This window comes from Halichoerus grypus, chromosome 11 (assembly GCF_964656455.1).
Source record: "Halichoerus grypus chromosome 11, mHalGry1.hap1.1, whole genome shotgun sequence".
Lineage (NCBI taxonomy): Eukaryota > Metazoa > Chordata > Mammalia > Carnivora > Phocidae > Halichoerus > Halichoerus grypus.
In genome coordinates, this window is record NC_135722.1 from 2179604 (window position 1) to 2196468 (window position 16865).

The window sequence follows — 16865 nt, forward strand, 5'->3', positions numbered from 1 at the left end:
TGTGAGGAACCGGCTCAGTCTGAGAGCCGGACCCACCTGCTTGCGGTCTCCCAGGTGGTGCCCAAGCCCGTGCTCTGTGCCAGATCGCAGCCCCCGCGGTCCCTCGAGGGGCTGGCAGGGATGGGCTCAGCCTGCTCCGGCCCTCCTCCGCTGCTGGCCCGGGCCCCCTCGGCGACAGACCCTGGGAAAGGGCCTCACCAGGTCCAGAGGGCATGGTGGCACGTCCCGAGCCCCGTGTTATCACAGTTATCACCAGGGCCATTGGGACCATAAACAACCCCCAAGCAATCCTGCTGACTGCGGGAAGCTGGAGGCAGGAAATCCAGCCGCCCCCGGCCCTCCGGGGCCCAGCAGGCCTGCAGCAGTGCCAGCCAGCCAGAGTCCCCGGGCCGTCCCCGACCCCGCTGGGCTGGCTGCGGGCGGGACAGGAGCCTGGTCCTCACACTGGGAGGCAGGGCTCTGGCCCAGCTATGATGGAGCTCCCATCCCAGGCGCGCTCACTCAGCTGTGGGACACGGGCTTGGAGAAGAGGGGGAGGAGGACATTTGGGGAGCACAGCTGCTGGTCCCCATTCTCGGGAGCAGATCAATTCTGAGAGCAGGGGGCTGGGCTGTCCACTTGCAGGGAGCTACCAGGGAAAGCTAGCTCGGCTTGTCCAGTGGTGCCTCGGTTTCCCTGCAAGGAGCCCCCTTCCCTTATGTCCAGGCCAGGGGCCACAATGGGGAGAAGGGTCCCAGGCACTTCTGCTCGCGGGAGCCCTTGTCACAGCTCCTGCCTGCCAGAGGGCTTCCCCCCACCTCAGAGTGCCCCGCCCGCCTGTTCCTGGGGTGCCTAGCGCACTGGCCTGGCCCGGCCGGGCTGTGGAGTCCCGCCTCGCTCCAAGGCTGTGAAAAGCAAAACTGGCATTCCCGCCCCACAGCCTGCGTCCCCACGGGCCTCACCCCCACGCAGTTGGGAACCTGCTCCCCGTGTCTCAGGCCGGCTCCCCACTGGCCTCCCTTTAGCAATGAAAGGAAAAGGCATGAGCAGCTCCTCGCCGGCTTCTGTTTAAAAATCACGAGAGCCTCCACGTGCTTCTTCCTGTTGTTCTCCTTCTGGGAAGGAAGGACCTTCATTTGCCCAAATAAATCCTTCCTTACGGGTGGGGAAACTGAGCCCCAGAGAGGTTGAGCAGTTGCCCAAGGTCACACAGCGGTCCGGTGAAGAGCCGGTCCCTGTGTAGGCCACAGGTGGGTGGGGGAGCTGAGGTGGAGAGACAGAGGAAGCCGGAAAGTGCTTCATAAACACGAAACCTTGAGGGGCCTGTTGGAGAAGAAGCCAGGTAGCAGCGTGGAGGGCCAAGCTGGGGAGCGGGGGGTGGGGGGCAGGCGGTAAGGCCCATGGGCTGCGCCAGCCAGAGCAGCAGCACAGATTAGGACAGAGGGGCCTGGCCAAGCCCTGGAACAGGAGTCCTGAGAACACGGGCCCCTGCCCAGCCCCCGGCCCCTCGAGGGCTGCTTGGGAGGCAGGCATCCCCTTGGCTCTCTGGGGAGCCGTGGAGAAGACTGCTCCAACCTTCCGCCCCCGTGCGTATTCTTAGCTCAGTCCCCAGGACAGGCTGCAGGGCTGATGTTGAGCCCTGTTTATTTTGCAAGCTCAGCTCATACTGCTTTTGCTGATATGAGGAGCACAGTGGGCTGGGAGGATTTCTTTCTTCTCTGTTTTTGCCGGAAATGTTCATGGCTTAGAGCCGGACAAAGGGAAGGCCTGGGTTTGCAGGCCCCAGCTCAGAGGGCGTGGGTGGGAAGGGGCCCCCACCCCCACCATCTGATGCTCCTTCTGTAGCCTCCCGTCCTGGAACCCTGGCCAGGCACACCTTTCTCCTGGACCCGAATGCCCCCAGCCTGGGAGTGCCCCTTCTCCATAGCACACTGGCCCTGGACCCCTCTGCTGAGCACACGTTTGCCCTCCCCTTGGACCAGACAAGCCCAGTTACCCAGGACCTGGCGTCTGCCCCAGACACAGCTCCTCCTGCTCTGTCAGCCCAGAGGGACTCCTCCACACACCCCCCCAAGCTATCAGCTGGCCTGAGACCTTGTCATCCCAGCAACCCCTCCCCGCTCACCCCCAAGAGCCACCAGATGCCACTCACCCGGCTCTCCGGCCCTGTGGCCTCCCCACTGGGCCTGGGTGTTGGTCATCTCCCTCTGCGACCACTGTCCAGCCATCCATGTGGACTCCGGCCCCACCAGCCCTTCAAAGTATGCATTATTTCCTAGACACAGCTGAAATCCGCCTGCTAGTGTCTTCTTCAGGATTTCTGCCTTGCCATCTGCGTATGAGACACATACCTCGCCTCATTTTCCTCTTCTGTGCCGTCTCCATCAGGACATGGTGTCAAATGTACGTGAGCCTCGCTGAGCGAGTGGGGATGTGTGCTCTCTTTTTCCACATTCTAGAATATTTTATATGGGATTCAGAATTTTCTTTTCCCCTTTGAATGTTCGGTGAAATTTAAAGGTAAAGCCATCCGGGCCTGGTGCTTTCTTTGTGGGAAGACTTCACGCTCTGAGTCAAAGACTTGGCAGTTATGGGATGGCGGGTTTTCTCTCTTCTCATGTCAGTTTTGTTCAGTTTTACATTCCAGAAATCTGTACATTTCCTCTCAGTTTTTCAATCTACTGCCATTATCATTTTAATGTCCGTATCATCAGTAGCTAAGCACCTTTTTTATTGCCAGTATTATTTATTTGTGCCTTTGCTTTTTTCCCCGCATTGGTCGAGCTTGCCAGCTATTTACCAATTTTATTAATATTGTCAACAAACTTTTGACTTTATTGATCCTCACTCTTGTAAGCTTTGATTTTGTTTCATTGACCTCTCTTTGTTTTCTTCCATCTACTTGGCCTCAATATATTGCTCTTTCTCTAACTTCTTAGGTTGGATAATTACTAACTTTCAGACTTTCTAGATTTCTAAGGTGTGAGTTTAAGGCTGTACATTTTCGTCTAACTACCACTTAAAGGGCATCCTCCAGTTTTGATATGTAGCATTTGAATCTAATGTCCATTCACGTGTATGTCTTTCTCATCTCCGTGATGACCTCTTGTTTGCCCCAGCAGCTATTTACAAGATGACTTTTGTCATCGTTAGGATTGTGAGAGTTTTCTAATTGCTCGCTTGTCACAGAAAGTGATTGTGTGACACCAGTCCTTTGAAATACTGTGAAACATGTTTAATGGCACAGTAAGTCATCCATTTTTGTAAATGGACTTTCTGTACTTGAATACCATGTGTATTCTGACGCTGTCGGCTGCAAGGTTATATTTACGTCCATTAGGACAAGCTGGCTAATTGTTTTCTTGAAATCTATATTCTGATTGGAATATTGTTATCTCCTTGATCCATCAATACTGAGAAATACCTCAAAATTCCAACTACTGTGGAGAATTTGTCTAATTTTCCTTATATTTCTGTTAGTTTTTACGTTATGTGTTTTTAGATCTTATGACTAGATGCATATATTCAACTTTTTATATCGTCGCTGCTGGATTCAGTGTTTTATAATCACACAGCCTCCTCTTTATATCCAGCAGTGTTTTCTTTACCCTTAAAGTCTATTATCGCCAGTTAATTTGTTTGCACATCTTTTTTTTAAAGCTTTATTGAGGTATAATTTGCATGTGATGTAAATGTGCGACAGATTTTAGTAAATTTCTAATTTGATGTGCAACTATCGTCAAACCTAAGTTTTAGAACATTTTCAACATCCCCCAAATTCTCTCAATTCCATTTGCAATCATTGCCAGTTCCCACCCCTAGCCACGGTCTTTCTGTCTTTTTATCCTTAAATTTCTTTTTTTTTTTTTAGGTGGGGGGGGAGAGAGAGAGATTGTGAAAGAGGGAGAGGAGGGGCAGAGAGAGAGAGAGAATCTTAAGGAGACTCCTTGCCCAGCGTGGAGCCCGACGTGGGGCTCCCTCTCAGACCCTGAGATCATGACCCGAGTCGAAACCGAGAGTTGGATGCTTAACTGACTGAACCACCCAGGCACCCTCCTTAAATTTCTGTAAGGCTAGAAATTTGCCTTTTATAAAGGTTTCATATAAATGGAGTCATCCAGCGTGTGGTGTTCTGAGTTTAGGGTTTGTTTTTTTTTTTTTTTTTACATAATGTAATGTTCTTGAGGTTCATCTTTGTTGTGCCATGTTTTTCTTTCATGTTTAATGCTGACTAGTATTCTGTTGTATGGATAGACCACATTTTGTTTATGCAATTGCCAGTTGATGGACATTTGGATAGTTTGCAGTTTTGGGTTATTATAGGTAATGCTGCTGTGGACTATTATCTACGAGCCTTTGTATGGACATACATTGTCATATCTTAGGTTCCTAAGAGTGAAATTGATGGGTTCTATGGTAAGTTTCTTTTCAACTTTCTAAAAAAAAACTTTTGATCTGTTTTCCAAAGGGATCTGTACCATTTTGATGTCCCACCAGTAACATACAAAGGTTCCACTTTCTCTGTATCATTGCAAATATGTGGTAGGGGTGGTCTTTTTTATTTTAGCCGATCTGGGGAGTATGTGATCGCGTCTCATTGTGGGTTTGATTTGCATTTCACTAATCACCAATGATGTTGAGCAGACTTTCATGTGGTTATTTAACATTCATAGTCGTGTTTGGTGAAGTGTGCGTTCAACTCTCTTGCCTGTTTTCCTGCTTAAGTTGTTTGTTCTGTTACTGAGTCATAAGAGTGGCTTATGTGTTCCAGACACAAGTCCTCTATCAGATATACGACTTACAAATATTTTCTCCCCTTCTGTGGCTGTCTGTTCATTTTCTTCATCATTTCTTTAAAAAAAAAAAAAAAAGTTTTACATCTTAATGAAGTCCAATGTATGTTTTCTTGTGTAGCTCATGCTTTTGATAGTCTACCCAAGGCCATGAACGTTTTCTTCCAGAAGTTTTATGGGTTTAACTGTTATATTTAGGTCTGTAATTTATTTTCAGTTAATTTTGGGGTGTGGTGTGAGGTCAAGTCTAAGTTAATTTCCTTTATTTTTTTTTTTATTTTTTAATTTTTTGCTTATAGATATCCCATGGCCTTGGCACCTTCTGTTGAAAAGACTTTTTCCCATTGAATTGTCACAGCACCTTTGTCAGAAATCAATTGAGCAGAAATATATGGGTTTATTTCTGGATTCTCAAGTCTGTTCTCTTTGTCTATATGCCTGTCCTCAAATCCACATTACACTGTCTTGATTATTGTAGCTGTATAGTATGTTTTGAAATCAGGTAGTGTAAGTCTTCCAGGTTTTTTCTTCTTTCTCAAATTGTTTTGCTCATTCTAAGTCCTATGAATTTTTCTACAAATTTTAGAATCATCTTGTCAGTTTCTACCAAAAGAAAGAAAAAGAAAGACAGAAAGAAAGAAAGAGAGAGAGAGAGAGAGAAGAGAAAGAAAGAAAAAGAGCTGGGATTTTGATAGGGACTGTGTTGAACCTATGGATCCATTTGGGAAAAACTGACATCTTAACAATATAGAGTCTCCTAATTCATAAGCATGTTATATCCTTCCATTCATTTGGTCTACTTTAGTTTCTTCCAGTGATGTCATTTTTGGTGTACAATTCTTACACATCTTTTGTTAAATTTACTCCTAAATATTTTATGATTTTTGGTGCTATTGTTAATGGAACTGTTTCCTTCATTTCATTTTTGAATTATTACTAGTATATAAAAATACTATTAATTTTTTATATCAAACTTGGAAAATGTGACTTTGCTGTTATTAACTCTAGTAAATTTTGTTGTTATTGTTGATCCCTTAGGATTTTCCACATATAGAATCATGTCATGTGTGAATAAAGACAGTTTTACTTCCTTCCGATCTGGATGCCTGTAATTTCTCTTTTTGCCTATTTACACTGGCTTGAAATTCCAGTAAAATGTTGACTAGAAGTAGCCAGATAATATCTAATTGAGAAAAGCACTCAGGCATTCACTATTGAGTGTGATATTAGCTGTAGGTTTCCCATAGGTGGTCTTTATCAGGTTGAGGATTTTTCCTTCTAAGCATATTCAGAGTTCTTATCATGAATGCATGTTGGATTTTCTCAAATACTCATTCTGCATCTTTTGAGATGGTCACATGGTTTTTATCCCTTCTGCTATTAATATGGTGTAATACCCAGTTTGGGGGTGTTAAACTAACTTTGCATTTCCCACTTGGTCATGGTTTATAATCTCTTTCATATGTTGCCATATTTAGTTTGCTAATATCTTGTTAAGAATGTATCTGTATTCATAAAGAATATTGATCTGTAGTTTTCTTGTGATTTTTTTTCTGATTTTGGTGTCAGGTTTTTAAGTTCTTTTCTTTTCAATCCTATGTACACATTTTGGATGTCTTTTGCAAACACTTAATGGCTGAGGGTTTTTTTTAATCATTTAACACATTTATACTTAAAGTAATTTCTAATATATTTGGATTGATTTCTAGCAATATATTTTGTGTTTCCTTTTTGTACTAAATTTTTTAATGTTTATTTTGCCCCACTTTTAATGTTTATTTTGCTCCTTGTGTTGGGTTGATGGTTATTTCTCATTCTGCTTTTTCTTCTACTGGTTTTGAAGTTATATATTCTATTGTCATTCTTGTAGATGTCAACCTAGAACGTTTTAAATGGATATATAGCAGAGTTAATTGTTACTTTTTATTACATCTGTAATAAAAGAAGGACATTAGAACCCTTTAGATTCAGCCACTCTCCTGCTGACTTATATTCTTTGTTGTTGTATATTTTAGTTCAATCATGTTTATTTTTTAACCCAATGATTCATAAATAATAGTGTTTCATACAATCAATATATGTTTAAATTTACCCGCCTATTTGCCTTTTTTGTCACTCATCATTTATTTTTCATCTCAAATCTTACATCTGGGATCACTTTTTTCCCAGCTGAAGTATTTATTAGAATTTCCTTCATCAAAAGTCAGAATCTCTCTGATTTTATTTTATTTTTTTAATGACTTCTTTTACTGTCGTTCTTAAAAAATATTTCCACTGGGAATAAAATTCTAGGCCCTAGGTTACCAAAATGGTTTTCTCTCAGCACGTTGAAAATATTATCCAACTGTTCTTCAGCTTATCCTGCTAGTCCTGAGGACAAAGGTGAAGACAAGCTCTTGCTCCTTGGAAGGCAGTGTTTCTCTTCTCTCTGACTGCTTTGAAGATCACTCCTGTGGTTCTAGTCGTCTGCATTTTCACCACGGTGTCTTCACGGAGTTTCTTTTGTTTGTTCTGCTTGGAATTCGGTGAGTTCCCTTCATCTGTCATTTGGTGTCCGGCATGAGTTAGGAATTACTCTGTCATTAGCTCTTAAGATTTTAGCCAAAGCTAAAAGAAAATTAGCTCATTATCTCCTTCTGGAATTTTCATGAGGCATGTGGCAGACCATCTCACTCCCCACCACGCTTCTTAACCTCAGATTGTTTCTATATACTATATTCTGGATAATGTCTTCTGATCCACTTTCCAATTCACTAATTATTTCTTCAACTGTGTCTAATCTGCTGTTAAACCTGTCTGAGGAATATTTAATTTCAATTATTTTTCTGTTTATGAAACTTCTATTTGGCTCTTATTCATACCTGATAGATCATTTTTATAGTATCTTTCTCTTCACTTGTATATTTAAACTTAAAAAAAAATCTTGAAGTGCATTGAACGTGGCTATCGTATATTTTGTTTCTGTTAATTTTGGCGTCTAAACTCTTTGTAAGTCTGCTTCTCTGGTCTTTGTTTTTTCCTTGCTGGTTTTCATTCATAATATTTCATTTCCTTTAACGGTTTTCTTGTTTAATATCTTAAGTTTATAGATCTTAAAATTTATCTGTGGGTATTTTTTTTAAAGATTTTATTCATTTATTTGACAGAGAAAGACATAGCGAGAGAGGGAACACAGCAGGGGGAGTGGGAGAGGGAGAAGCAGGCTTCCCGCTGAGCAGGGCGCCTGATGTGGGGCTCGATCCCAGGACCCTGGGATCATGACCTGAGCCGAAGGCAGACGCCCAACGACTGAGCCACCCGGGCGCCCCTATCTGTAGATATTTTTGAGGCCTAGCAGAATTGAGGGTCTCGGGGAGGATCTACGGCTACCTCTTCCTTTGTTATACATGTGGGGGTACTACCATCCCGGACTTTAAATTCTAGGCTCAAAGTTTTCCAGAAATGCACCCAGGAAGTATGCATTTGGGCTTCCAAGCTGAGTGTGGGTGTGATTTCTCAGAGCAAATATGGTCCCCATAGCAGCAGGCAATTTTCTTGATAGTCTTTTTGGGAAGTGGGTTATTTCTCACTGACCCTCACACTGAATGTAGAGTCCTTGGAAGATCCCAGCTTTATGTAGGGCTGTGCTGCAAGACTCCCCACCCAGGGCAGGCCTGGGCTTGGATGCCGTCCATCACCCACGAGAGCCATGTTTGCTTGGCTCATCAGATGTCTTCAGGGCAGCTCTTCCCTCTGTGGGTCCCACTTTCACTGCACCTTCGGCTTCTCACCTCCGTATACCCTGGGGAGCTCATCAATGCCTGTGAGTCGCTCTCTAACATGTGATCACACAAGCTCTTGTCCTCGTACAGAGGACAGAATCAGGATTTTGAAGGTGGGCTTTTTCTGGGAAGCCTGGGTCTCATGGCTGCAGGGTCCCAGCTCCCTAGACTGGTTCCTGACTCTGCTGCATCCCGTTCCCCCATGACCCTGGGAGCGACTGGGCGGTAGCAACAGGGCTGGTTTATGCCAGTCTCTGGGGTCTCAGTCGTAAGTGGGTCTCATGCTGGAACTCCAGGGGGTCTGGGTTGGGCCGCCAGCCCTCGGCGGGCTGGACTGAGAAGGACCTGCTCCTACAATCTCTCTACCCCTCAGAAAGGGATGAATCTTCCTTCCTTCTTACACTAACTTGTACCAAGGCCCACTGGCCTAATTCAGCTAGGGGCCTCTGGGCCAGGGGCCAGCAAACTGGGACCTCTGGGCCAAATCTCAGCCCTGACCTGTTTTCACGTTTAAAACAAATAAACAAACACACAAACAATTTTTAAAACAGAAGACAGCTTGAATGGGATCCACAACACCGATGATATTTACTGTCTGGTCCCATTATGGAAAAGTTTGCTGACCCCCAGTCTAGGCCAGGGTTGTCCATTAGAAATCTAGTGGGAGACACAGATGTAACTTAACGTTTCCTAATAGTCACAGTTGAAAAGATAGGAAAAAATAGATTAGATTCACTATAATATACTTTACTGAACCCGATACATTGAAAATATTATCACTCCCATATATAATCAATATAAAAAAATTGGCATGAATGACATCATTTCTTCAAAAGCTGGGTGTGTGTGTCATGCTTACAGGACATCTCAGTTTGGATGCTACGTTTTCCTAAGAACTACTCGGTCTGCATTTAGGTATAAAGCGTACAGTTAAAAAAGGAGGTTCTCTTGCCTAAGTCATTCTAAACATACTTAAAGTTTTCTGATCACTGAATTGGGGGGTCTATACTTAAATTTAAACTTGAATTTGCTTAACTTCAATCAAATTAAAATTCACATTCCTCGGTTTCACGAGCCACATAGCAGGTAACCAGGGCCCAGTGGGGCTGCTGAATGGTTATTGGACACAGCCATTCTCGTGTGGCCCCCCGGCATCCAACCCAGGGGGACCCAGGGAGGGGCCCCCATGAACACCGCAGTGCTGAGAGGGTACCTGACGCAGGCAGACGAGGGACACCTCATAAGCCCTGACATCCCCAGCAGGGGCATGTCCTTGCAGGCCCCTCGGCTCACACTGCACAGAATGTTCCCTGGATTCCCTGCCTCGAGCCCCCGGAGCCCGTGACCCACACCTCCCTGTCCACTGCCTGCCTGGGACTCTGGTCCTTCCACCACATCTGTCTCCCACCGGCCAGGCCTCCCCCGACTTCTGCTCTCAGGAGGCTGTCAGGAGCAGTGGTCAGGGCGCGAGGCCGCGTTTCCAGGCTGCTCGCAGAGCACCAACTACCTTGGGCTCCGTCGTGCCCCTCACCGCCAGCTCCGGCCGGTCACACCAGGAAGTCGGGCGGGGCGGGGGGCTCCCACGACAGCCCCCCCTTCAGAGCCCCCCCCCGCCCCTCCCCCACACCGCTCTCCGTGCTGGTGAACTGTTCTTGAGTGACAGGGCCGTAAATAGGCGAAGGCGTGGGCTCTGGCTGATCAAAGGGCCCCCTTCAGAAGCCTTCATTAGCTGCTATTCTGGGAACTGGTTATTTTAAGGTTAGTGTATTTTTTCTTTCCTGAGGAGCCGTCTTAGTGGATGGCGAGGTCCTGAGGTGCTGGCTCTTCAGTCAAACCACACAAGCCCTGTTTTGTCTAGGGTTTCAAAGATAAACCTATAATGAAAGCGTCAGTTGACGCTGAGCGCCACCACCCCCATTCCTGGGCCGAGGTGGGCGGGCCCGCCGGGGAGTCCCCGAACCCCACGAGCCCAGGAGACCTGGAGGGAGCCTGAGGTCAGAGCCCTCCGGGCCCGGGCCGCCTGGGGCCCCTGGGACGCCGTGCCGGGCCTTCTCATGGCCGGGGCAGCCCCCGCGGGCTGTGCCCGGAGCCGGGCTCGGGAGGCTTCTCTCAGGACAACGCCCAGCTTCAGCCGACAGCCTTCCGAGGGAGGACGCCCACCCTCAGCAGCGGCCGGGGGAGCGCACGCTGACGTCACAGTTTGGGAAGGTGGTGATGCGCTGTGCTGGCGGGCGCGTGGGGACCCGGGCACTCCCGGCCCTCGCTGGTGGGGCCGCGGGTCACGGCGCCACGGAGCTCTGGAGAGGAGTCCAGCACCGTCCGCTAACGTTAGATCATGTGCCCGTGCGGCTCCCAGGCCGGTGCCCGGGGTAGCAGAGTCCCGGGGCTGGGGATTTACGTCGGGGGACCCTCGGCATGGCCCAGTTTGTAAGAGCGAGAAACAGCCGCTTGATTCGGGCTTGGGGGGGTGAGCAAACAGAGCCCCCCCCAGCAGCAGGAGGGACCCCCTCGCGAGCTGCCGAGGAAGATGACCAGAGCTGGATAACGAGGGCGCGCGGCCCACGATGGCGGAGGGGAGGGCAGCGCGTGCTCGGCTGCAGGGCACGGGGACTGCCGGGCAGCGGGCAGCCTGCGCCCCTGAGATGTCCCGTTCTTAGTTGTGCGAGGTCAAGGTGCCCCTCCCAGGCCGTGGGCACTGTCCCAGCTGCAGCCTCCTGCTCTGGTGCTTGGTCCTCCGCCCACTGGGGCTGCTCGCCCACCGGACCGACCCCCAGAGCTCCAACCCAGACGGCCCCCTCTGCAGGCCTCCAGGTTCACGCTAGGGCTTGGCCATGGGTCTGAGCCTCCTGCCCCTCAGTGGGTGCGGAGATGGGGGGTGCTGTCCGCAGGGGCCAGGCCCCCTCCAGGCCTGAAGACCAGCCCGGAAGTGACACACGCCTGCCTTCTGCCCCGCCCCGTTGGTGAGAACGAGTCGCCTGGCCCTTCCCAGAGGAGTTGGGGGAATGGCGTCCCAGCAGGACGGCCCTTTCCAGCCACGTGATGGGAGGAGCAGGGACCTTTGGAGCCGTCTGTGGGTCAGGCCATCTGTCCGGCCATCCGTGGGCATCCAGAGGCGGCAGACTCACCCGTGCCCCAGGCTGGCCTACCTGAGCGTGGGGTGGCCTCCACGGCCAGCCTGCCCTTGCCCGGGCGCTCCTCAGCGAGGCTGCCAGCCATTGAGGGGATGACCGCATGGCCAGCAGCTCAGCCCTCTGCCCGTGGCCCCAGGGAGCGAGCCCTCATGCTGGGCTTGGTTCTGGGGGTCAAGTCCCCAGCAGGGTTAGAGGGCACCCAGGGAGAGAGGCCATCTGGCCCCCCAGCATGGGCTGGCACCCAGTAGGCAGCCGTAGGCACCCTTGCACAAAAGGGACAAGAGGGGGCCATGGGAGGGGGCCGTGGTCGGCTGCGGGGTCCGTCCTGCCATCTGAGCCACTCCTCTCGTCACCCTCATCCCCGTGCTCTGAGCCGCATCTGTAGGGAGCCCCTTCACGGAGGTCAGAGGACTGGGTGAGCCATCGCGGCCGGGGGTATCAGGTGACCCAGTCACACCTGTGGGGCTGAGTTTCTGCCGGAGATGAGAGTCACGCCCCTCCCACTTCAGAGACTCAGTCTCCCCCTCTTCGATATGACAGCATTGGTCAGGCGGCCTCTGAGGGACCTGCAGGCATTCTAGACCTTCCCCCCCCCCCATCAGGGGTGAGACACACAGGCCCCTGTGAGGTCTAGGGGGTTTGGCCACCAAGAGGCCATAGTTGTGGGACGGAGGTCAGAGCTGGCCTGGAGCTGGACCCTGGACCTTGTGTCAGGGCTGACACCCAGGGCAGCATGCTGGCCCGGGCCTCTCCAGATGCGAAGGCAAGAGGCAAGAATGCTGACCTCGCGGTCAGTCCGTTACTGACCCCCAGTCCACTCCCTCCTGGCCAGCAGGAGCAGATGCCCCTTGGCTTCCCAGGAGGGAATGTGAGTACCGGCTTTTGAAGTCTGTTTCTGGCCTTGAAAGGCCCACAGGGGCCCAAGAGTCTCACCTTCGATGGGATGGGAAGGTCTAGAATGCCTGTAGGTCCCTCAACAGCCACGTTCTGGCATGGGTCCTGGGGCTGGGCGTATTCCTTGGAAAGCAGTGACCCAGAGTGTGGCGCCCCACCCAGCAGCAGGTCCCCATCTCTGGGAACCCAGAGCTGTTGTACCTGAGCACGGCCTGGGGGAGCCCATGGGGAGATACGCGGTGCTCACAGGGCTCACTACTCTCTGAGTCTCAGTTTCCCCCTCTGTCCAAGGCAGGGAGGTGGGAAGGAGAGAGGTGCACATGTTCAGGGCCACTCAAGCTGACCTGGTCTCCTCTGATCTCTGCCCACACCCCCGATGCCCAAGAGGCCCAGAGCCTTCCCAGAGAGTTGCCAACGGCTAGGCCAACTAGGTGCCTCCAGGGCCGGCTCTTTTCACCTAATTTATGGACCCGGAGCCTCATCCCTCCCTGCAGTCCTGCCTCAGTGGGATTTGAAACTGGGCAGCTGGGCCCCCATGCCCGTGTGTTCTCAGGTTGCACCTGTCTGGCTCCTGGTTGACTGACGGCCTAGGCCTCCCACTCACATGTGGGAAGGCCCAGGGACCTTCCCATCCCCCCTCCCCATTTCACAGAGGATCAAAACCCGGCCTTCCCTTTGTACTTGTGCGGCCAGCAGCTGCGTTCAAGCCCTGCCCCCTTGGCTCACTGGCCATGAGAACCAGTGAGTCACATCAGGGCCTCCGTGACCCCATGAGTCTGTCCGTGGAGGGGGTGATATTAGTGCTACTGGGCCAAGTGCTATGGAGAATTCCTGGGTCGATCCACATCCAGGCCCGAGGAACCTCTTGTGCAAAGGCCCTGTGGCACAGGGAAGTACAGCAAGTTCCAGAACCAAGAGATCTGGGTGTCTGATTGCACAGCTCAGAGAGAGTAGGCATGAGAGTGGGCTGGCCATTGGGCAGGGAGTGGGGCTCAGGGGCTAGTCAGAGAGTTCAGGCTCTGCTCTGACCCCACTCGCTTCTGGACCTGAGCCTCAGTTTCCCCACTGCACCATGGCCCCCTGCTTTCTGTGGCTTCAGCAGTTGTCCAGAATTGTTCTTTCCTCCATACCTCCCTCCCTCTTTCCCAGGCGTTTCCCTTCCGGTCTGCCCGGGGACGATCCCCGCCACCGCACCCCCCCACACACCGAGGCCTCTCCTGAATGACTCTATTTATAGGCCACAAATATTGGCCAGAAAGGAAATTTACATTTTTTGAAAAATGTAGCTCAAGTCCATGTGAACTTCTGTGGGTTGACTGAGCAAGGCTGGGGACAGGGAATGGCGGCAGGCAGACATGCGAGCGGGCTGTGCGCGGCGGCCCCCGGCCCTCTGTGAGCGCTGTCGGGTGGCATATCATCAACAGCATCAGCTGGGAGAGTCGGGGTGGGCAGGGTGTCTGCGGGGGCCCAGGCGTGAGGGCGGCCGGAGCCTTGTCCCTGAGGCCAACCCTGCCCAGCCGCCTTGGCCGACCTCAGAAAAACATGTATTTTGATCAAAATGGGCCCTTTTTTAAACTTGTCACCCTGCGGGTCAGAGCACAGCCTGCCCCCGGCCAGTCCTGCATATTAAGCAGTGGCTTGGTCACCACCAAAAATAGATGTCCCAGCCCGGAGGCAGGGCTGTCCCACCACCCTGGGAGGGGGCAGCTGGCCCAGGCCCCGGCATGCGGGCCCCGAGGGCCGGCAGCAGTGAGCCTATGCCCAGCCCGCTGGGGGCCACCACCCCTCGGGGTCCCAGAGCGGGGCCGGGGACAGGATATGAACGTCCAGGAGCATCCAGGGGTGGGAACTGGGTGTCAGCCATGGCGGCCCAGGCCTGGTGGGGCCCAAGCGCAGCCCTCGCCTGCCGGGGCCGGGTGGCAGGTGGACGCCAGCAGGTCCCCAACCGCAAAGCCACATGCAGCAAGTAGTGGGCGGCCTCCACCCTGCCCGGGCCTCTGGGATCCACAGGCGTGGGGCTTTCCTTCTCTTCGGAGGCCGGTGTCCACAAAATGGCTGACGCGGCCCTTCAGGCCGGGCTGCAAACGCATGGGAGTCGCCGTGCGGAGCTGGTGTTTATTTTGCCGAGCGTACGGCCTTTCGTTGCCCGGGTTCCGAGTGCTCCAGAGGCAGATGGAAATTTTTGTGGATTGAACACGGGGCTGAGGCGCGCTGGGCTGTTTGGGTTGGCAGCGTGCTCCCTCCCCACCCCGTTCCTCATCCGCTGCTCCCGCCCGCGTCACCCGAGCATCCATTCATGCCTCCGCTCCGGGTCCCCTCCCCCCTCCTCCACTCCCAGCCCTCGGTGCCCTCCCTCCCTCCCACTGCCTTGGGGCAGCGGCGGTGGGGAGGTGGGGGCGTGCTGGCCCAGAGCAGGGTAACCTCGAACCCCCCCCCCGAGTTTGGAAGAGGCTGCAGGAAGAGGGAAGACAGAGTGGGAAGGTCAGCTCCTTGGGGCCCTTTTCAAACTGGGGGCCCCTCTGACCTCCAGATCCTCGTCTGTGAAATGGGAGCCATTGTACAGACAAGGCAAGCAGTGTGTGGGGCATGCCTGTGGGTCCGGCGCCAGGAAAATGCTCAGTACACGAGGCCCGTCACGGGTCCTGCTCTCGGGAAGGCAAAAAGGCACTCAGATAGCGTGAGGGGCAAGGCTTTATACCCCCCTCCCACTCGGGAGGAGCCCTCTGTGTCTCTTGGGACGTGGACCTGCTGGTCTGCAGGAAAGACCTGTGGGGGCAAGGGAGCAAGGCATGTGGATACCTGGGGGAAGAATATTCCGGGTAGAGGGCACAGCCCGTACAAAGGCCCTGCAGTGGGGCCATGCCTGGTTGTCTGAGTGGCCAGAGCCACGGGCTGAGGAGGAGCCTGGAGGGTCGGGGCAGCTAGGTAAAGGGCTGGGCAGACCGTCAGGCCCCGGGAGCCACTGGAAGAGCCTGAGACGTCCCTGGAGGGAGGTGGGGGTCTTCAGGGCCAAGGAGGGCAGAGAGCCAACTCCCATCTTTAGCGATGCTTCTCTGGCGCATTGAGAACAGCCCGGACAGGGGCACGTGTGGCTGCAGGAGGACCTGCGGGGGCCAGCGCACCCCTTCCCACGCCTCCCCCGTGCCCACTGCCACCCCCCCGCCCTGGGACGCAGGTCGGTCAGCGTGCACAGCCCCCCCTCTGCTCCCTGCCGGCCAGGAGCCACAGGTCAGGTCTCACACATAAAGAGCCGTCTGTGTGGGCAGCGAGGTGGCCGGCCAGCCTGCCGCCCGCACAGGGACACTCTATCCAGCAGGGCCACCCACCCCCACCCTGTTGGACCACCAGCACCCACCCCCTGGCAGGAGCTCCGCGCAGCACTGCGAGGCCCTGGCCTAAGCTACTGACATCCAGGCGACCCTTGTCACCTGGCTACTCTCGGCCCCAAGAACCAGAGCAATGGGGCCCAGCAGAGTGCCTGTGGTCACAGCCTGGGCGCACCGGGCAGACACACGGGGTCTTGGTTTTAAGGCTTTGTGACATTACCTTTTTATAAGAGGAGTCGCATTCCGAAACCAGGGTGGAAATCATGTCAGCAGCATCCCCGAGAGTGTCTTCTCAGCCCTGTACCATCTCTAGCACCCGTGGGTGTCCTAGAAATTGAGGCCCCTCTGGTCTGGACAGAGGGACCAGAAGTCACGGGAGCAGGAAAGGAAGCCTCTTGAACTATTATTGCAGGTGTGCACAAGCATCCATTCGTCTTATGTCCATTGGGCACCAGCTGCACGCAGGGGTTGCCCCCAGAGTGGGACGGGCTGACCTCTGCCCTGTGGAGCACATAGTCGGGCAGGCAGCAGAGGGGACGTACAGAGGGTCGGGGGCCAGGGGCTACAGGAGGGAATGAGGTGGAGGGTGTTGTGGGGTGGAAGAGTATCCCGATGCGTGGCTTGTGCAAAGGCCCTGGGGCCTGGGGTGGGTGAGGGTGAGAGCAGGTGAATTCTGCAGCCACCACCCCCGGTCCCACCCACATCTGTCCCATGCCTGTCCCTCCCAAGTTCCTCTCTCCTGGTGGGTGGAAATTTAGGGAAGCCCACGGGTCGCTCTCCTTTAAAGGCAAGAAGATGACCATGGGCAGGCCGAGGGCCCTGGGAGGATGTGACTCATCACACCCTGCAGAGTTGCAGAGGGCTGGAGGGCGGGGGCCCAGGTAGGTCACCCCCTGCTCCCATGTCTGCTTAGCTCACCAGCACGCAAGCCAGCTTACCGTGCTCTGCCTCGGTCTCCCTGCCCCCCTCCCTGCCCCATGG

The 16865-nt window shown here is 52.7% G+C and overlaps 1 protein-coding gene across 11 annotated transcripts in view; it reads left to right on the forward strand.

The window, feature by feature from the left end:
* The window catches only part of KCNQ1 (potassium voltage-gated channel subfamily Q member 1), a 323759-nt gene that overhangs the window by 253645 nt on the left and 53249 nt on the right, over window positions 1-16865 (forward strand). For 3 of the 11 annotated variants that reach the window (XR_013442244.1, XR_013442245.1, XM_078057615.1), the window contains exon 17: window positions 7128-7297. The exons of 7 other annotated variants lie outside the window; for them this stretch is intronic. Coding sequence is in view for 2 of the 4 variants with exons in the window: in XM_078057615.1 (XP_077913741.1) it covers window positions 7128-7297 (170 nt within the window). In the remaining 2 variants the exon portion in view is untranslated. Of the gene's footprint in view, window positions 1-2258; window positions 2413-7127; window positions 7298-16865 lie in introns of those variants that run through there. One more of the 11 variants, XM_078057617.1, reaches the window with a different exon arrangement.